The sequence below is a fragment of the Ambystoma mexicanum genome, chromosome 11, assembly GCF_040938575.1.
Source record: "Ambystoma mexicanum isolate Mex_15411 chromosome 11, UKY_AmexF1_1, whole genome shotgun sequence".
Taxonomy (NCBI): Eukaryota; Metazoa; Chordata; class Amphibia; order Caudata; family Ambystomatidae; genus Ambystoma; species Ambystoma mexicanum.
Window position 1 is genome coordinate 1,185,888,807 of NC_090934.1, and position 22,394 is coordinate 1,185,911,200.

General features: G+C 44.7%; 1 protein-coding gene across 1 annotated transcript in view; it reads left to right on the plus strand.

Moving 5' to 3' along the window:
* MPI (mannose phosphate isomerase) overlaps window positions 1-22,344 on the plus strand; it is a 404,206-nt gene extending 381,862 nt beyond the window's left edge. Inside the window, exon 8 of the mRNA XM_069624514.1 lies at window positions 19,907-22,344. Coding sequence (XP_069480615.1) covers window positions 19,907-20,125 — 219 coding nt within the window. The 3' untranslated portion in view covers window positions 20,126-22,344. The remainder of the gene's footprint in view (window positions 1-19,906) is intronic.
* The last annotated feature ends 50 nt before the right edge of the window (window positions 22,345-22,394 follow it).

Here is a 22,394-nt window from a genome sequence, read left to right on the forward strand (position 1 = left end):
TCACTCTCAGGATGGGGAGCTCATTTCCTGCACCACACAGCTCATGGCCAGTGGACACACAACACAGCCCAAAACCACATCAACCTTCTAGAACGACTAGCAGTTCTCAAGGCTCTGCAATGTTTTCAGTAGCTCTTACTAGGACAGACAGTACAAGTCCTCACTGACCGCACCACCGCCATGTTCTACCTAAACAAGCAGGGAGGCACACACTCTCCAAGTCTGTCCAGACTGTCCCAAAAATGTGGAAGTGGGCACTCAAGCGGAACATGTTCCTAGTCTCTCAACACGTTCGAGGGAACTCAGTGCTCTAGCAGACTCTCGAAGCAGAAATCCTGTTCCAGAAGAACACGAGTGGCAGCTCAACAAAGATATTCTAAACAGTATCTTTTCCCTGTGGGGTTATCCCCCTCTAGACTTGTTCACCACAAGCCAAAACAAACAATGGCCAGACTTCTCGTTCAGGTTTCCCCAACCAAAACCCAAGGGGAACGCCGTGTGGGTGAGTTGATCAGGGAAATTTGCTTATGCTTCCCCAACCCCAACACCACTCATCAGCAGATAGTACTGGCTTATTCCAGGTGCACAAGATGCACCTGGAATAAGCCACGCTAATCCTGATAGCTCCAATGTGGGCAAGACAACCATGATTTCTACACCTGCTCCAACTGGTGATGTGCAGACCAACCAAACTCCCGTGCCGTTACAATATGCTGTCCCAGCACGGGGGGACAACACTCCATCCACATCCTGAGTCTATGAACCTGGCAGCCTGGCTCCTGAAGTCCGAGTTCTGGCACTTAAAACTTCCTCAAAGGTGTATGGATATCCTAAAGGAGGCACAGAAACCCAACACCAGGCCCTGTTACTTCAACAAATGGAAAAAGCTTATAATTTGGTGCCAGTCACAATCCTTAAATCCAATTGAATGTTCCCCTTCCAACATTCTACACTATATGCTTTACTTACTAGACTCTCGCCTATTATTTCACTCCATCAAAGTACATCTACTGTCTCTCTCCACATACAATACTTCACAAATCAAGTTGTCTTGGTGGAAGGTTCCTGCTATTAAAGCTTTCATGGAGGGAGTAAAGAGACTATACCCTCCCATTTCTAACCCTCCACCAGGTTGGGCCCTTAATGTTGTGACTTCAAAGCTCATGGGCCCGCCATTCGATCCTGTGCACAAAGCCAGCCTAAAACATTTAACCTACAAGACTGCCTTTCCAGTAGCCATCACCTCCACTAGACAGGAGCTACAGGCACTGTCTGTACAAGACCCTTTCTTTATAATCCACAAGGAGAAGGGCCTTAGAACACATCCTAGTTTTTCATATAAATTCATATACAAGTTCCATGTTAACCAATCACTTGAACTACCTATTTTTTTCACAAACTCCATCGAACTCAACTGAAAAGAGCCTCCAAACACTAGATGTAAGGAGGGCAGACTTGTAGTACGCAAACAAGGCTGCCTATAAGGAAAACAGACCAACTCTTTGTTTCCATAGCAACTGGTAGGGAAGGGGATCACATTTCAAAGAATGAGATCTCCAGATGGATAGTCAAGTGTATACAACTATGCTATTCATTATCAAAGAAGTACCCGCCTTTCACACCAAGAGCTCACTCTACCAGAGGTACAGGAGCTACTTTAACATGTATTGCTAATGTCCCTATAGACGCCATTTGCAAAGCAGCTACTTGAGTTCCATGCACACCTTTACTCAGCACTACTGCATTGACACACGTTCTAAAGCAGATTCACAGGTGGGACAAGCGGTGCTAAAACATCTATTTTTCGATGTACCTTCTCACAACCCACCTCCTTCTCGAGATACTGCTTGCTAATCTATGCATAGCATGTGATCTAAGCAGATCCTCAAGCCTCAGAAGGGATACATTACTCACAGTAATCGCATTTGTGATGCTTGTATCTGCTTAGATTCAAATGCGCCCTCCTTTCCTGGAGTAGAAGGTGCATAGATGTTTCTTTTTCTATCGCTATTTTCTGCTTTATTACATATGTACTCACGCTACAACTCACACCAGCTCACGTCAGAAACAAAACAATCTGAGGGACCTCGACGCGTGAAGGACCATGGGTACAGTGTACGTCACAATAGGGATAGTATTACTGACACGTGCAGTCGGCGTCCCTTTTTTTTTGTTTCAAAAACAAATCATGTAATACTCTGCGACTACCACTAGATGTCGGCTTATGCATAGCATGTGAATCTAAGCAGATACAAGCATCAGAAATAAGATTACAGTGAGTAATTTATCCCATACAGTCAGCGCATGTCCTTAAAATGCATTCAGTGACTTAAATGAATAAAAGAAAGTAAGTGATGCAGTAAGGGGCAACCAAGTCACAAGAAATATGCCCTGGCTTCAGAAGTCCAATCACTATGAAGAGTGGATCCTTGTGGTCCAAATGTCACAATGCTTCCCCCCCCAGAATGCATCTGATGCAGGTGAAGTACTTGTGTTGGTGATTGTTCAAGAGGAGATATGCAACAAAGTTACTTGTAAGTAAAAATGGGTCCTTATCTTTCAGGTTTCATTGCTCTGGTGTGAAGACCAAATAGCAGTGTAATGGAATGTGTGAAAAACCTGAGGGTTTTTCCCTCCCCACTCCCGGGGGAACTTCCAAATAGGTGGCCAGGGGAGGGCCATCGCTTTTGGATCCCGACCCTGGGGGCAGACTAGCGAGGGGGGATAACGTGGGTGGAGGGTCCGGGGAGGGATTACCCAAAGGCGAGACATGGTATCTCCCCTTTCCAAGCTCCCCCTACCTGACATTCCCTCAGCCTACATGGTGTATTGTTTGCTCAACACCCATTTTCCCCTGTATTCTCCTTGTGAAAAACATCACAACACCATCAAAACAGAATAGACATACAGAGGCACTCTACCATGTTTATGAATGTCCCGTTAACAAGATCAGGCAAAGTCAGGCAATGAACGAAAGAGCACGACAACTGAAGCCTGTTAATACTACTCAGGTGTATAAACGGAGCAGCCGTGTAAGACGAGACGAACGAGTTGGAACCCGAGCAAGAACCCAAGGCAGAGACTGAGCGAGCAGGCAGCTGGAACAGCCTGAGCACCCCAAGTTCCACTGTCGGAGAACCGAGCGCTGAGACGCTAAGGGCTCGTGGCTGGAGTGGGCTAGAGAGAGCGTGGTGAGGGAGCCGTGTCTCCAAGGAGCCAGAATGGCAGTGCGCGAGGAGCTGATCTCTAGAGGGCCGTCCTTGAAGGTGCTCGTTCCCCTGGGCCAGCAAGGCCGCCCAAGAGTGTCGGAGGGGCGAGTTAGGAGTCCCTGACCCCGGCAAAGAAAAACCGCAACAGCTATGCTGATAACAACCGGTGAGTTCAAAGGGATAAGGGAGCCTGGTTGGTGAAAGGTGCGAAGTGCGAGATAAGAAAGGATTAACAAGAGAAGGACAAGCGTAGGAGTAAGAGACACAATGAAGAGAAAGCTTCAATTGTCTGTTGTGTTGTAATGTGCGAAATACAGATTGAGAGAGACTGTTAATGTGAACTTGGTCTCTGAAAGTGTAGAGGAGCTGTGCGATACCCGAAGTGGGAGCTCTCGCAAAGTATGAGGGGGGCACTGCGTGAGATAGGAAGAGCGAGTTGAAGCCCTGAAATAAGTAAGTCAAATAGTGCCTGGGGAACAACCCTGTTGATGCACTGTGATATGAGATGTGAAAGAGTGCCGGGGGCATGATCCCAGAAAGGCAAAGGTGTTGGAGTGGTCACGCACATAGCTAACTAAACTGTGGGCATTCAAATATCTCTGATACAAAGAATTGGCAAAGTGGTAAAATTGTGGAATTGTTGGGGAAGGGAACCCCTGTTGAATAAAGAGCAAGAGAATCTTGTGCAAAATATACAAAGAGAACTTTGTGAAACAATGATCCAAACGGGAATTTTGGTCCATGATGGAAAGCATTGGCGATGTGGTTTTAAAGTGTGAACTTTGTGAAAGTCTGCGAAAGGAAACCCTGGGAAGAGTGAAACCTGTTTTGGGAATTGAACGGTGAGGGGAAAAGGAATCCCTGTGAAAGGTGAAGGATTTGTCAGAGAAAGTGAACATGGAAAAGCCATAAGAAAGGATTATGACTCTTTTGAACTTTGCAGAACTTTTGTTGACCTCAAGTTGTACAAGCTTGTGGAAGGGAGCTGTGGGACAGCTCCAACATCGCCTGATGAACATTGAGAAGGGTGCAGAATCCCTACAGTGCCATCCTGATATTGTTTTGCTACACCCTTTTTTATGTTGTCCAAACCCCTACACTGTATCTTTCTAGTTAGTGACACAGACATTTATTGTATTTAGACTGACACACTTTGGACTATTATACTTTTCCTTTTATGGTTGAGACTGCTCCCATATAGAATAGGACAGGTTAGGCATTTATCCCAACCCCTTTTCTTAAATAAAGGTTTTCAAACTGATTCCTTGTGTCTGTGTCTGTCTCTCGTCACCATGCCAATCACACAAAGGATACAAAGAGACTTGTTCTCAATGTTATTCTGTGGTGGATAGAAGGAGAAAAATGCTTTGACTTTACTTACTCCCTACTCCAATTTTCCCAGAGGACTGGATGGATTGACTGGGTGTCGCTTGAGGTTGGTTTTCCTGCCATGGGTTCCGGTGAGAGGTGCCCAGGCGCTGCAGCTGCAAGGATTCTTCCGGTCGGGTCCAGGAGCAGAGTGCAACCCTTGACAATTGTTAAGGGAGTTTTCCTAAAGTCCTACTGGCAGTACAATTTTAGTATGCTATGCCAGTGGTTTTTAGATCCCTGACTCTTAGTATCAATCTGTACTAACTCAGGACCTTGGTAGAGAGGCAGAGCAGTCAGGCTTATCTTAAGAGGAAGCTGTGAGCTGTAGGTAAGTACATTGAATCTAGTTAGACAGGAACAGCAAAGAAGCACTTATACTTATATGTTTTATAAAAGTATATATTTATTATATTTGCACCAGAATAACTTTAAATACTTTAGACATTTATACTAGAACACTTAGGAATGCTTGATAATATACTTCAAAAGGCACTTTCACTTTTGTGTTTGTTCGCGGTTAGATATGTAGCAACGTTACAAAGGGAAAATACAATGGGCCTCATTACACGGACGGCGGTGGACCAAGGTGCTATTAGGCGTTAAATTCTCCAACCCGCAAAGGGACCTGGTAGTAAGGCGGTAAGGGTTTACCGGTAAAATACCGGTACCGGTAAACCCTTACTGCCGTCCGTGTAATGAGGCCCAATGTTATCCTATTATCGGGTATTGCGCACTCATGCTGTTTTCAACAGTTTATACGGTAATGCATTTACTCTGCAAGGCTCTGGAGCGACTTCTGGGAATCCTTACCTTAGGTCTACCTTAGGTTAGAAGAAAATGTTTGTGCTGGATGCTCCACGATGTTGCATGTTGCAGCTCTGGACTCGACCTTCGGATTCCTCGGTCTGATGACTGAAGGCAGGACAATGGATGGGATGATCTCTCAGCAGCAGTCTCAAAGGAGGACCTGTAGCACGACTTTCAGCAACTTCTTGGTTCACTTTGTGGTCTTGGCGCCTTTTCTGCAACACCAGCAAAGGACACGGATCGCCCAGTCAACCTTCTTTGCTTCCTGCAGTCCCATGCTATGATGAGGGGGTCTGGAAGAGTTGGATCGGATCTCTGGAGTGTCCTTACGGGTGCATTTAAGATTTGGATGCATTCAGCCTTCCCATGACAATGCCCTCAAAATGGGCAGCAGGTCTCCTGGTATTGGGGTTCTGCAGCTCTGGAAACTCCTAGGAACTTGGGAGATGGCTCAATTCAAAGTTTTTCTTGGGACTAGTTGTTCCCACCAGCCAAAGGGAAAGAGTCGTCCTCTTCAGAGCTCCTCTGTTGCACATAAAACGAGGTCAGGCCAGCAGTGGTTGTTCCTGAGTCTGATGATAAAACAGACTTCATTGAGGAGATTTTAAAAGACAAGAAAGCTGTTTTGCAATCTATCCCTCTACTTAAAAGTATACAAAAAAGGGTGCCCCTTTGCTAACTAACCCCTTACAAGTTAAACCTGTAAACCCCCAGATAGAAAAGAAGTACAAACCAGCCTCTATTGATCAGCTTCATGCAAAGAGTCATTTAAAAGTAGATTCCCTGATGGATACTACAGTCAGAAAGAGGCGGCGCTCCTTTATCAACCAGTGAGTATCCCCCTGACAAAGAAAGCAAGAAGAGAAACACTTAAGTAAGAAAGAATGCCACTTCAGCAGCATATGAACTGGTAATAAATAATGCTGCAGCCGTTATGGCATAGTACAACAGACCAGTGAGACGAGCTAGACCATCTCACTCAGGAAGTGGCTGAGCACCTTAAATCTGCTATGTTTAAAGCAATTACAGGGGGTAAACATCTAGGCTAATATCGTTATTAAAAACAAACTGGGTGCAGCTGATATGGCAGGAAGCAATATAGCAGGGTCTACTGTTGTAAAAAGGCATGCTTTAAACCCAAAACGCATGCTAGCTTACTTAATAAACCTATGGAAGATTCATGTCTATTTGCGTCAGCTGTTGATGAGGCTCTAGAAAGATCCAAAAAAGAACACAAAACTATTAAAAGCTTACATCTCATGACTTCCAAGCCCTACCAACAAAGAGGAACTATTGCCAGTCCTTTCAAACTCAACTATTTAAGTAAACGAGTCACACCAGCTATCCAGGGAGCTCAACTTATCAACGCTTGTTTTCACAGGCAACCAGATCTTATTCAATCTAGCGCGACAGTGGCAAAGCCACCAGAGGGTTTGCCTGGGCTGCAAAATGACTCCCCGGTGGTAGCCCCCTCCCACTTGACCGTTGTAGTGGGTTGCATAACATCATACGCCTAAGTATTAAGTACAGTGTAGGAGGGGTACTGCATTGAGCTGCGCAACCTCCCACCAGGGTGAAAAATGTTGCCTCATCCTAATGCAAGAAGAGATCCAGGCACTTGAAAGGAGCAATAGAGCAAATTCCGTTCAATCAGGTAAATGTACATCAGGGAATTTACTCAGTATATTTTCTTATTCAAAATACCTAATAAATCATATATTTGTGTACTTGCCTATCTAACTGGGGGTTCTGTGTGAACTCATTGTAGCTGCTGACCACTCACACCCCTCCTGAATCTAAGCCTTACTTCAGTGTCTTCCCTGTTCACCATATAAGGTTGGCTTCCCAAAATCGACTCCTCTGTTTTGATTTTGGAAATCCATCTTAACACCAACCTTTGATGGTAGCTTATTACACAGAATTGTGGTGGTACAAAAAACGTCATTATTCATGGGTTTTTACCAGGGAAAGCGTTGGACAAATCCTTATTGGTACTAGGACTATTCCTGCAACTAATCAGGATTGTTCCACAGTTAGCTGTGTAAAGGATGAGACAACACAAAGTGGGGTCTTCTCCAAGGTGTCCAACACGTCTTTAATTGTGTGTTAAAAAAAATAAATTCCTAACCTATTCTGAGATACCTTATGCTATAACGTAAGTAATACCCAAACAAGGTGGCCAATTAAAAGTTCTAAATCCTAGTTGTTGGGTAAGATGTTCATATCAGTGATAAATCTTCCGGACCTGTGTCAACCCCAGAGCATTTTGCTGAACTGGTTGATTGTTTTTCCCTATCTCAGTAAGTGGGAACCTTTTTCCACACTCAGTTCCTTTTACTCCTTTTTATGGGTGTCATTGTTAAGACTGTCCATGGTGTCTTTTTAATTTTATCCTGTATGGCAACTTTTGGCACATGCTGCCTATTGTTGCTGGGTTTCCCTATGGGCACCCCCTTTTAACTTTCTCTGACTAACCTTGTGAGAACTACAGTTCCCAAGGATAGAAAGGATATTGTATCCTCTCTAAACTTTATTTAGGTGAGAAGACCAGCACTCCCCACCTTATGTGGGGTGCTGGGGAGATGCACTGTATCCCCTTTCTCATTTTAACTGTAACATTTCTCTTACAGGGGCAAGCTTACCTTTAATGGCTGGTGGCAGTGAACCTTTCTACTAATTTGGTGCACCTTCACCCTGGGCTGTTTCCCATAGCAGCTAATTTTACCAAAATGGCCCCGGTCTTCTTTTTTTGACATTTTAGTGTTCCTTTCTTGTTCCTTCTTCTGACATCCAGGGCGGGAAAATCCTTTGTGTTCATTTTATCTTCGTCGGGAGACCTTAGTCAAGCCCGTCCCGGCTCCAGAGAGTCTGTGAAGGCAGGACGTGAGGAAGGAGTGCAAAACCTGGCACCCCCTTTGTCTTCTGGCGTGGCCTGCGAGAATCCAGTATAAACTGGGAGGCTGGCTGTCCTAAAAGGACTGCCAACGCCCCCAGGTTTGAATGTTGAAAGTCTGTTTTGATTGGCTGGGTTCCTGCATAAAAGTCTGATCCTGGAAGCTGAAGAGGAAGTCGTCCTGTGGAACCAAATCCGAAGAGGAGATGAAGAAAGCGCGGCAGAGATGATTTCCAGCGACCAGAGAGCCTGCTGGGTAACCAGAGCTTGCTGTAGCCCTTCCTTCCAATCGACCCGGGAGTCCCGAACACGACAACTTCTACCCAAAGGCTGGTGAGATTCACTAGTCCCAAGAAGACCTGAGCCATTCCACGTCATGCTGCGTCCTTGCGGGGCTGCAATATCCCAATACCTTGGGACCTCAAGCCATTGGGCGGTGCACGGCCTTTTGAATTGAGCTGAAACTTTGGTGGCATCCTCCTGAGACAGGATGCCACTCCTTGAAGTCCCCTCAACGTAGTGCTGGACCAGATTAGCATTGGGAATCTGACCAGTGATATTCAGTCTACTCCTGGCTCCTCAAAAGGGCCCCAAAATAACAGAGCTGCATCCAGCCATGAAATAACTCTTGCCTGGAGCATTCTCGATTGATCCCTACTGCAAATTCTCTGCTAAGTCCTGTCTTCCATCTTCCGCGACAAAGAAATCCATTGAAACGATTTTTGGCTGCAGATCCTGAAGTCTTCCTACTGCAACTCCTCTTCTGTGCCGAGATACTGTGTTGGCTGGGGTATTTTACCTATCTTAAGCCTTTGTGATTTCGGTGTAGCTTTGGGGTATTTTTCTGCGATTGGGAGGCCACTCCTCCAGTCCACCCAGGCCACTGCGTAATCCTCCTAGGGTATCTTCTCTAAGGTCCCTACATCCTCAACTAACTTTAAAGTGAAATATTTACTTGTTTGAACAGTCTTCCTCTGGAACTCTAACTTTGTCTGCAACCAAACCCTATCTGACCCTGCCTACAGTTTGCATCTAGACCAATAGGGTCCCTCTTCTACCTCTGAGTGAACTTGTGCTATTGAATAAGAGAAGGACTGGATAAGTAAAGGCTTCTGCCTTGGAATGAATAACAAGTGTTGAAAAGTTACTTACTTGTGAAAGAAGTTGGCTGGTAACTGTAACTGAGAGTGTGCAGTTACAAAAGTTCTTACTTAACTTGAATGTGTTTTGCCATTCTGAAAAGTATATGAAAGGATGTTTTACTTGCCTGTGCATTGGTTGTGCCTCTTCCCCAAAAGTAATGCTGTTGGTTTCACTTTACTATTCCTGTTAGGATATAAATGTATGAGTGTCCCCATCTGGGTCTTGCTTCCACCGACTTGCTTTTAGCCTGTCCAGAATAAGTCTACCTTTAAGTTGCTGATAGCCCATTTTCTACCTGCCTAGAAAAGGTGTGTGCCATTCTTAAAAAGTGTTCTGTAGGTTTAGCTGACCTTGGTCTGCCTGGTCATTCGTAATTAGTGTAAAGAGTTCTTGTGTATCTTAGACTGGGTTCCACTGAGCTGAAAAGCAACTGTAATTGAATATTACACCAAAAGGTCTTACTGACCTTGCATAACTGCGTGCTATTGTAAATGTAGTAGTAGGTTTTTACTGTTCCTTGACTGAGTGTTCCACTATTCAGAGAAGTATACTTGCAGGTGGTTTACTATGTGGTTTCTTTGTTGAGCGTCACTGCATGCCTGACATGGTCTACTATCCTTGTATTACTGAAAGTAATCCAAAAGTAACTAATGGTTTTACTCCCTGTGAATAGGTGTGCCCTATACTAAATGTGTTTGATAAGGTCCGACTTCCCTAGAATTACTGTTAATATTCTGAATCAGCTCTATGCTTTGGTCTGTGTACTTTAAAGCAAAGTGTTGTGTTTTTGTAATGTGTTTATATGCTCTATGATAGTACCCATTTAATTAAGATTTGCATTGGTCTACTTGTATTTAAATAAACCCTTTATTTTTACAATACATAGAGTATCAGTGTTTCTTTGAACCATATGTATAATACAATTTCATTGTACTGGTGCTACAGCCCTCTCTCTCTACTATGATAAGCCTGGCTGCTCTGTCTATGCTATCATATACTCAGATGGTAAAGCCTTATACTAAGAGTGGAGTCTAGTACTGTCTCAGTTGAATGGTTTTGCTAAACCCAGGGATCGAAATTAAGATTGCATAAACAGGAGCTAATATCAGCTCCTGGGTCCAGCCTTAATCGATTACCAGGAGCTACCACTGGAGTACGAGGAGCTAGTATATAGCGTTCCGCTAATCTGGCTTCCAGATATGATGCAAACTCATAATATTTTTCATTATTTACGATCGCTTATGCTTTAAATGTCATATAGATGTGTCCTAATGTTTATTTAGAGATTGTCCCAAATGTACATGTGTTTTTCCTGCATCAATTGGCCTGGGGAGCCAAACGTAGCTCCTGATATCTGGTGGTGTCAAGCCAACCAGGCTCTTCAAGGCTACAAGCAGGAGCGAACTAGCTCTTAGCTCCTCTCAATTTCGAACACTTAAGCCCTTAGTTGGACTTCAAAAAAACAGTCATAACACTAGTCTTAGTTGGTCCTTGGCCTAAGGCCTACCCTAAACTAGAACACACATGTCGGAAGACTTGGCCAACACAAGAGTTATAAAAACCTAATCTTCAAAATCTCACCCTAATATAACAGAAATAGAAAGAGGTTTTCCTATAAAGGCACTTTTCAAAGGTACTAAAAGGCTAGGCCTCCCTGGGTGTTCTACCTGTCGCTATGTCTCTGACAACGTCTTGTATGATTTTCAAGCTACTTAGTTCAGGCTTTATCCTAGCCCCATAAGTTTCGTTTCAGTGCTTTTCAATTCTTTTGTTTTTAGCTTTCACAGGAGGACTATCCCAGACCTGGACGTCCTCTGGCTTCACAAAAGGTCTCACCCAGACCTTGGTTTTCTTCTGCTTTCCCAATGGGTCTCTTTAAGACCTTAGGTTGCTTATTCTTCTCATCAGGTCTTTCCTGGACCTTGGGTTGCTTACGTTTCTCTGTAGTTACCTCCTAGACGTTATATTTACAATAGGTCTCTTCCAGACTTGCTAATTTTCAGGATTCGGAGCTGGTCTGTTAGGTTTCTCATACTTCACAACAGGTTTCTTGTAGAGCTTAGGTTTCTCTGGATTCAGTAAATCTCTTCGGGACTTTGGGTCTTTCACGTTTCACATCATCAGTAATGTTATTTCATCCTCCCTCATTAGTCCTTTTAAGGCACCTGTGTATTGTGTCTCTTGCCACGTGTCGGGTCCTCTGCTTTTTGCCCTGAGGTCATTGGTGGTAAGCCATAGGTTTTGGCCTACTAATTCTGCCAAGGTTTTCGCCCTGGTCATCACCTCTCTCTCTAGGGTCTCCAGGCCTCAACCAATTCCAGCCTGGCTTCTCCGATCCTTTTATGCCTTTACACTGCCTTCCTCCAGGCAGTATTCCTTTCCTCATTCCAGGAACCTTGCCTTCTGTCAAGAGAGCGTACTTGCAGTTTGCTTTGTCTGGGTTTCCCCCTTTTACTGAACTGTCTCCAGCCCTTTTTGTAGTACCTAGGCTAGGCTTCTTTTTTTATTGTTGTTTTCATAGGCTCTTTCTCTTGTTTGTGTGTACTTTCGGCACTGATTGGTTATTCCCTAGGGAATACTTAATTCCTCTCATTATTAGATTGTGAGCAAAAGCATGGTACTGATTTATTACTTGATGGCTCCATTGCCAGCAATGACTGCTGGTGAGGTTTCAAAGGCATCCACTATGTGCAGGGCCGTCATGGAATTTCTTGCTTGAGGGTACGTGGCTCTGTGACTTTCTGTGATCATTGTGGTCTACCACGGATAGTGCTGCGGTACAAGCTCTGGCACGCAAAATACACCATTTTTCCTTTGCTTGCTCTTTCTGATAATATTCAAACATTCTTCCTCCATGACTTGCTAAACCAGCAGGGTTGCAGAAGGTATTCACTTCACTGTGACTTGTTTGTTGCTTCTGTCCTGGATCGTGGGAGCCAAAGAAAATCTCTCTGGGAATAAAAGTCCTTGAGGCCATTGTTTCACAGTATTGCCTCTGTGCTAAATCTCTGTAAGGATAGTGAGCCGGTATGATCCCTCCACATCCACACTTTGCAAGACACATTGGTTGCGGCCGGACCACTTCCTCCGCATGCCAATATGGGGAATTGTCAACTCGCTAAAGAATCCACTCTGCCGATTTATTTGAGCACCACATGTACCTTAACTTTATGTTTGACTAAAGGCAGAAGTTGGGGTACGGAATTAGTGTACAAAACCTCAGAACATCCACCAAGAGGCTGGCAGTCAGGTGAAGCTCCCTATTCTCTCGGCACCACTGGGTTCATGGTCCTGGCACTATCGCGTCCTCACTTTTTTTGTCTATGGACCATCACTTTCTTGTGTCTAGGGGATGGTTTCCTGCACCTTTTGCCTTCTCTTCTTCAGATGGTTTCCTCCACCTTTTGCCTTCTCTTCTTCAACCTGTCTCTCCCCACCTCCTTAATGCTCTGCCACATGCCTTTTTCGTGGTTGAGCAAGCCTTCTCTTGATCCTCATCACGCTCTCCTTCCGAGGTTCCTCTGACATTTCCTTTCACTGTACTCCCTTTCTGCATATCTCCATAACCATCCTCTTATAGACTCCTTCCGATCTCCTTTCCCTATTTTAAAGCACCTGCAACCTCCTCCTGTTATTATTCTCCATCCTCTTCTGACTCCTGTCTCTCTCCTCCAACAACCTTCTGATGTTTTCTTTAACTTGCTGAAATCTCTCCAACCTCCACTTCTTGTTTCCTTCCAATAGCTGCTATCCTTTCTCCTCCTTCTCTGGTTCTTTATCCTCCAATCTCCTGCTCTGCTCCAACCTCTGCTGGCCTTCTGCCTCCAAGCACCCACTTCTGATACATTACAATCTCTTCTGCCTACTCCCTCCAACCTCCTCCTTCTGCCGCAGCTTTATTTCAATCAATCGCCTCTACCTCTCAACCTCTGACTCCTTTCGATCACCTTACTCCACAGACACCATTTGGTGTTTATCAGGCTCTAGCACCTTCCGAAGGTCTGCCCTTTGTATGAGAGCTTGCACCTGTGTACAGTAATGAGTGTAGGCTGAGGTTTGGTGCGGTGAGGGTCAGCAAAAAGCTGTACCTCTGTTTACGTAGGAGGTGCATAGTTACCCGGCTTTGCAGACTTAGCCTTCTTTAGGCTTGTCTGCCATTTTTATTTGGATTCCACTGCTGCAGATTGAACCAGGTCTGCACAAAGTTTCCTCCCGCAGCAACACCACTCTGTGGAATGCCGCCAGTCCAGCCAGTCTACCATTTCCTTTCCCTGTTTTGGGTGGCAACCTTTTGATGGGGTTAAGTTGGCTAAGCCCTGGTCTTAGAATCTCTGCATTGGCTAGAAGACATCTTGAAGGGGAAGTTAACTGGGAAGGGTGTCTCCGCAAATATCTCCTGCCACAGCCCTAAGGAGATAGAAACCCAATGAAATGCCTCCGGATCCAGCATCACGGCATGGGTGGCTGCATGTAGCCCCATTAAACATCCCATCTACCATCCTCAAACACAGGCAGGGGACTTTTATACACTATGCAGTTTGTCTCAGCATTAAATCAGGTGAGATATGGAAAAGCTACTTGGTACCCTCCTGCAAATCACAGAGGAGCTCATGTTCCATAAGGGCATAATGTTAATGGAAGGCGTAGAAGCCTTCCATTAACGTCACGCCCATTTTCAATAATATGCAGGCAGAGAGGAGGGGCGTTATGCAACTTACGTTTCTGCCACCTTCCTTCCTATCCGCCATACAAATGCTCCAGCATTTGCACCATCATGCATTTTCATGCCGGTGGAAATGCTGTAGATCCCTAAGGAGTCAGCTGGATTTATATCCCAGCATAAAACTGGCAGACCCCGTAGGGATGCATTGTAGACACTTTCTGCCACACTAAACTCTGCCTACCAGGCTCGCATGGCAGGCAGCATTTAATTGTAACCGATGCTTGCCATGTGAGCATGGTAGGCAGCGTTTACTCATTTGCACAGCAGAGTGCAAATGTGCAGGGCAAAAGGCAGCGTACATGCGTGTGCTCTGCCTTTTGCCTGCACATTTGCATTCTGTCATGCAAATGACAAACATTTGTCCGCTTGGATCTTGCTACACCGGAGTGCAAATGTACGAGGTCCCTGCCACAAATTTTGAATTGGAGCAAAATGTGTTGCACAAAGTTTCAGCAAATGTCTGGCCGATGCCACATCTGAAGAAAGATAGCCAAAAAGACTGAATAATTATCAAGAACAGGATGAGCTAATGTCATCAAAGGGTAAATGTTGTCAAACTTCCCAAAATAACCCCCATCCTGGACCTATGTGAAGCAAATGAACTTTAAATGTAAATTGAACCAACAGGTTTCAATGAACTCTTCATCCCGTTTCAGTTCTCCACAATTTTGGCATTAATTGGATTTAACACTAAAGTCTCTCAAATTATATATCTGTGAGTGGTTGCCGCAACCTTCAAAAGAGCTTTCTAACTTTTTAGTTTCTATACCTCCGCCATCATACTGTACGTATTTTAAGGAACTCATGGTGGATCCAGTAAAGACAGACACAAGTGATCACATTTCAAGGGTGCTTATTAAACTGTATACAGGTTGGTAAAATGCCTAATCTAAACCTAAATCTAAGATGGGAGCAAGCGTCGACCATCAAATGAAAATAAGGCAGTCCTAGTGGCGTGTCAAATAAAAAGGGCCTATACTAAGAAACCTATTGCCAAACCTTCCAGCTAATACAAAAAGGGTGTGGGAGGGTTTTCAAGAAAAGAAAGAAGTGTTCACAAATAATACGTCAGGATGCAGAAGCTTGGATCTCCATTCCCCACGTTTTGAGCACAGGGTAAAGTGGAATCTTGAAGCACAGTAAACTCTCAAGCTTTCCCCAGCACGAGACGACAATCATGGCCGTGGATGGCCAAGTCTTGTTTCACTTGAAAGTCTCTTGCCTTTGAGGACCTGACACTTTCAATAACAAAACAAAAGGTTCCTTCAACAAAATGAAAGTTTGTTTCCTGGTTTTACTTTGTGTGAGGATTCTTCACCCCTGGATCCCCCTCTTCCGGGCGCTGACCCCTCTTTACTTTCAGCCTCCCTCCTCTGGGTTCACGATGGCTTGTCCTTTATTCACCAATCCTAATGTCTTTTTAAACAGTTCCTGTGGACATCCCTCGGTCGGGGTCACCTTTGTCAAAACACTGTACCTTGGGACTTTAGACTTTGTCCCCTTCTCGTTAGCATCCCTCCTCCGGGTTCATGATGTCTTGTCCTTTATTCACCAATCCTAATGTCTTTTTAAACAGTTCCCGTGGACATCCCTCGGTCGGGGTCACCTTTGTCAACACACTGTATCTTGGGACTTTAGACTTTGTCCCCTTCTCGTTAGCATCCCTCTTCTGGGTTCACCCTTGTCAACTTCACATTTACTTTCAATGTTAGTGGGATTCACTTCCCTTACTTTCTTTATAGTTCTTAGGTCAAAGGCTTTCGATTGTACGGGGATTATGCTTGACTTCCTGTATGACCACTTTGACCTAACTTGGCGGCTGTTAGGCACGATTGTATGCAGAACCCTTTGGGTGCACTATAACAACCCTGACCTCCTGGCAATAGGAGCCCAACCTTTGGTATAAGCTTGTACTACACAGGTTGGTAGCGTGTTTAGCAGCCAGGCTTATCTCAAGAGGGGTCAATGTGAGCTGTAGGGGAGTTACACAGAGATTCACAGTGACAAGTATTCAAATAAACACACACAGGGTTTCTTGAATAAACAATTATTAATTTATTTATCAGTCAGTTAGAATACGCCTTCTTCAGAAGGGAGCAATATAACAGTAACACTCAAATACACTTCAAAACACCCTTTTAGAGGTTGTCAAAGGGGAAGATTAATATGACATAACAATATTCTCAAAGCAGGTAAGTACTTTTGTAAATCCCCCAATGCAACGTTAGTTAACCCTTTCCTGGAAGGAAGACCAAACACATTCACAGAGGGAAGAAGAGTCATTCAGGGAGCCAGGGTAAGCCAAATTCAATTTGAGCAAAAGTCTAGGTGAAACTGAAGCACTTCTCAGAGGTAAGTCAAAGTCTTGCACAATGTTTAAAAGTGTTTGTAGAAAGAAGAATTCAAAGTAGGGCCAGGAGCTGTTTAAACTTGTGAGGTAAAGAAGCTATCAGCAATTTTACAGAGCAACAACAAGAAGTCTCACCAACAGAGAACAAGTGTAGTTACACAACAAGAGGTAAATTCTCTCACACTTTACAGTACCTTTTGATTGAAGGAAAAGTGCAGCAGCTGACTTCTGTTCCTGTGCAGCTCTGCAGATTTCACTGTTCCTGGGCCTCAGTCGTGGGGACAAGAGGGAGGACTTCTGGGGACTCTTGCACTGCAATGGGACGGTTAACCGGTAATCTTCAAACAAGTGGCACTACGGTGTTTCAGCTCCTCACAACTATCGTAAATAGCAACACCGCGGTTTCTGGCTGTCGAGATGGATTTTCCTTGTTTCTGGGGTCTCGGTCAGTCCTGCTTCCTGTGAGGCCGGAGGATCTTCCTGGAGCTCTTGGCCAACTTAAAAGCAACGCACACAAACTGGTGTTCCTCTGCCTGGCGTTTCAGTTTCCAGGAGCAACTCTGTGGAAATGCAACAAGCTCAGAGAGAATGTCCAGGTGGCTTACTTTGGAGTTGATTGGTCCCACCAACTCAAGGGGAGAAGTTGTCCTTGCAGGGCCTTCTGTCGATACGAATTTGAGTTTCACACAACAGCAGGGCATCGCCAGGCAAGCCAACAGTCCAGGGGTTGCAGCAGGCGTCCTCTTCAAGTTCTTCTTCGTTTCCTTCGTCCAGTGGCCGACTCTGCCTTCCAAGTCAAAAGCCTTGCCTTTTATTCAGTTCTCTCCCATTAATTCCAGCCTAGCTGTCAGTCACCCAGCAGGGTGGCTGTCCTTGCCGGCCAGTCAGCCAGCTAATCACTACAGAGTGCATTTGGATCTCCTAGGAGACTAGGAGACTAAGCACAGGGAGTTTAGGGCACCTCCCTCACTTCCTGCCCACCCCAGGCACCCTGGAGCCAGAGGCGGGCTTCACTCATGAATCCCACCAAAGGCAAAGCGAACAAAGGGACAAAACCTGGTTTGGCGTGCAGAGTAAATCTCAGGAAAGACCTTTCCAAGAAGAAATGGCAAAAAAAGAAGGTTGGTACCACGGTAGCAGGAGTTTCCCCCAGTCCCGCTTATCCGCATCGACACGCTCTGTGTACCGTTGACATCTGTTGCAGCACACTTGGGCTATTGTCCTCGGTATTATGATTCCTGCTGCGGAGGTTTTGCAGGTCTGCGACGAAAAAGGCAAAGTTGTGTCTCTCCTTGTCAGCCTTTCGATATTCACTGCCTTTCTCCTCTTAAACTACTGGGTCTGGATAGCTGTCTCATCGTACGGTCTGCCTTGCTCGTACTGTGCTGTTTTGCTCCACGTTTTATCCCTGTGGGGGAGGGAAAGGGCTGTCCGGTGTGTGTGATTATGATCAATTGCCTGACTTTGCCTGACCCTTGTATTGGGACATGTCAGGTAAACGGCTCTGATATTAGTCCGTTCTCTTGTGTGTCGTGCAAAATATTTGTGTCGGAAAAGGGGGTGGGGGTGTGTTTTTGAATGTCCTACGTGGTAGGATGGGGAAAAGGTGTTGAAAGAAGGGAGATACCACGTCTCACCCAGCGGTCTCCAACTCCCCGAGGACCCCCATCCAGGGGATCCTCCCTCACTGGTCCACCCCCAGGGACTGGATCCAATAGCAATGGCTGTGTCCTGGCCACCTGGATGACAGATCCCCGGGGACTAGCTAGGGAGACAACTTCAGGTTTCTCACAGTAGCATGTGTAAGGTCCATCAATACCCTGCACTGATGTTGCAATGTATCGGGATTTATATTAACCAGCATCACTTTCTCCAAAGAAAAGGACACATTTCCCCTTAAACATTGTCGGCTTTGCAACAAATCCAGAAATAAGCATAGTATTCATAGGAATCCTTATCCGCTAGCGTTAGAAACATGAGGCAGAACAGAGGCGTAGCCAGGATTGTCTAGCAAATTGGGCCTGAAGCTAATGTAGTTGGACCCACTGCACTGACAAAAATATCTGTAAATGCCCACACAGTGCTGCTGAGTGGGCATTTACAGATTTTGGGTGGGCCTTGCTCCTCAGGCCCTACCCTGCCTACGCCTCTGAGGTAGAACTCCCCATTCCATTCCCTCCCCTCAAGACCATGGATGGACCCTGAGCGGATGTTCCGAGACATCAGTCAAGATGCAAAGTAAGAGTTAGTGATAGCAGTTTTATAGTGCGCATTCCCTGAAAAGGTCTCTTGACACTGTAAGCCGTAGTCCTGCTACAACTAAGCATGGAGAAGAGTTTCTGCCTCAATCCTGCTACTAGCCGTTTAACTACTAAGCCATTTCACATGGAAGTGTGCTATGGAGAAGTGCTCATTTTGAGGTAGTACAACACACAACACAACCATGATACCTCAAGGAAAGAAATCTAGATGACAGACATCTTTCTGCTAGAACCACTTCCAAAATCTCCTTCCAAAGCCCAGCCTCTACAGAGGTCCAAATTCCAAGCCGCACCACCAGTGGCAGTATGATGCCGAAAGGCATAGATGGCAATCCTGGATATGATGCACGCTGCCTAAGGCCTGGGTTTCCGTGAGGAACCTTCATGACTTTGGGTGCCATTATGATCCTGAAGACTATTGATATTAAGCTATGACAACCTCAAGATTTGAGAACCGCTTCCTCATTTTAATCCCACTAAACTCCCCTCTTGACAAACCCAGTTTCTAACAAGAGTTTATCAGGCCAGTGTACTCCCAGTTAGAAAAACCCTAATACACTCATAGCTGGACGATCTCAGTTTGGCAATTCTGATTTGTACAATCCCAGCACATTCTAAGAAACTTAGCAACATTTTAGGCACCTAGTTATTATAGCCCAATGAAGCACACATGTTCCCTGCTCCATTACAGGGCACAACTCCACTCTTCCTCCAGCAGCACCATCACACCCTTATCCACCATTTCCCTTCAACAAGCCAGTGCTTGACGTGCAGTGCCTAAGCTGGCCTTTCTATCCTTCACCTGGACACGCTCACATTGGCTGTTCTTTCTCATTGCACTACTTTCTCGTTTACTGGGCCATGCTACTTGCCATGGTTTTCATCGGGGCAGCTTTGAGCCCCACAACTGTGATGATGGTCAGAAGAAGCATTATCACTCCAGTTTATATATTTCCATCTGTCTTGCACTCACTGTTGGAATCTAAACATTCTTTTATATGACAGTGATCAAATCTTTTTCCTTTAGCCTCAGAAAATAAATGTGCTCCATAACCTGATAATTCCCTTAGATATAAATTTTGTGCTGTCTGCTTCGTTACAAAAGGCAAATAACTGCAGATGTTGATTAATGGTTCTTTCTTGCTCCAGGTGCCTGCCTCCACTAAGAAGTACATTGTTGCATCCATCGACTCTGCCAGCATCGTTTTGGTGATTCAGGGTGAAGCTACAGCCACATCCACCTCTGCCCTCTCTGACATGAGCCTGCGCCGTGGATCGGTCATCTTCATTTCGGCTAACGAGAGTGTCTCTCTGGACCTGTCCTCTGAGGGTGGGATGCTTCTCTTCCGAGCCTGCTGTCTACTATAGGGGGAGGAGGATCTCCCATCTACGGTCGCTCAAAGTAGATAGAACCCGATCAGATGAGTGGCCAAAACCTCAGGGGGCGGGTTCTTACCTCCAGGAATACGTGTGAGGTGAGGAATGGTTTTCCTAGTTAAAGTATGCGCATGCATGAAAAGGACTTTGAGACACACACCCTGGCTCAACTGTCAATTAAGAGACTTCCTTGAACCAGATGGCTGTTCTATCAGATGAAATTTTTCTTCCAAAGCGCTCGGCTGAATACAGACAAGTGTTTTGGAGAGGGCTCCGTTTATGTAAAAATGAGACCGACCACCAAATAAACCACTACAATTGTAAGGAGATGTCACCGTTGTAACAGAAATGTTCTCCTCTAAGGTGGTGGACACTTGATGGAGAACTGAGATGCTGTGCATGCCAGAATAGGTGCGTGGGAGAATTTAATACTGAAGAACAGATGCAGAACTGAAGTAGAGTAAGATGAGAGAGAACAGATTCCAAATTAGGGAAGAGAGGACCTTTCCATTTATATGATGCCATGGAAGTCAGTAGAGTCAAAAAAGGAGAAGAGAATGCTTATATGTTAGACCTTCAGCATTGTTCCTCAATATCAGATCCAAAATACATCACAGAGTGTGCATTGGCATCAGAAGAACAGATATATTATAGAAGAACCGAAGTATTAACTGTCGCAGTATACAAGGTGAAAGACTGTAGAAATAACATGTGGCTCCAGACATCTGCAAGTGTAATCAAGGAATTTGTGTCACTAAGCACACTGAGATTCATTACGAGTTTGCCGGTGCAGTAAAAAAAGGGTGGGAATTCTGTTACTGCCACTTTTTTTTTTAAGGTAACAGCATTAATGCAATTTGTACCACACAGCTGAATTCCAGCAAATTGTGTCTTTTTGAGATGTTTCTCTCTGGGCCTAGCTTTTCTCGATACAAGTGCTCAGGCTTGAGCAACGATAGACCATTTCATTGTTACCCATGATAAATGCAGGGACTTTAGTGTCTCTGTACTTCCACAAGATTTTTTCACATTTCAAGGGATCTTGTCCCCTTCACCATATGGTAATTTAAGCAACGGTCCCACTCCCTTCCACGCTCAGCAAATCCTCCTCCACCCAACACCTTTCGGCATTTGATACCAGACTGTTTGTGACTAACCATTTGTTTCACAGGTGTACAGCTCAATATCCCAGTACGTCTCTATCAATTTCCTGCATTGATAGCCTTGCCAATCTCACTAGAGTGCATTTTGCCACATGTGTAAGAAACCTTTAGACAAAAGAAATCTTAAACTCTGATACTAGTGGCGAGATTTCATATAAAAAACACTGTCTGGAAAGTCACAAACTATTGACATTTCACAAGACATATTTCTACTTTGTGGAAACCATAGTATGCACCTACCTCAGTTAACTTGTATGGACAGTGCTCTTTTTCATTCATATGAATATACCTAATCAATAAATACATTTCTCACGGAAAGCAGTCGGTAGTACAACAGGCTAGCGGAAAACCTGCAAAAGACTCTGGGATCTCTAGTCAAATATTGAACTGAAAACATTATTTATATATAGATATAGGATTCTTTTTTTTTTATAAATTGGTTTAGAAAAAAGATATGTCTATATGTCTGTTTGGTTAAGGCCTTTTTTGTTGCACTGATTAGTACATTTTGGAAAGGGGAGGTAAAGCGGAGACTACTTTTCGTGGTTACAGTGAAAATGTAAATCGCAGGAATTCCCATTTGAAAGATGCAACAACCCAAATTTATCTGCAGGGACAGCCAAAGAACTGTAGAAGTAATAAAGACTTGAATGTTAGTACCTTGCTCCTCTATGGCCTCCACATCATGTTCTCTACAAGACCACATTTTGCCAATGTTTTGCTCATTCACAAGCCACTTTTCATAGGTGTGTCAGAAATGGAATATACATTTCTGAATTTCTTGCAACCAGAAATGTTCCAGTTTCGTGACAACCATAGTCTTGCCCGCAGGAGAGGTATGAGTCAACTCTATGCTGCATGTGATGCGCTGGGTCTTCAATTTGCTGGAACGTAGCATGTTTAGATAATAAGTTGAATGCTGAGCTTCGCGTCTTTAGTTTGCAAGCGGGGTGCTTTTTATTTCCTGGTCTGGGATTGTACAACCAATCCAGTAACGTTTCATGCAGCCGAGAAGGTAGCTCAATAAAGAGACTCCAAATAATTTTACCTTAATCTGGTTATGTGATTATTTCAGCCGTCTTCATATTGAAATTTTC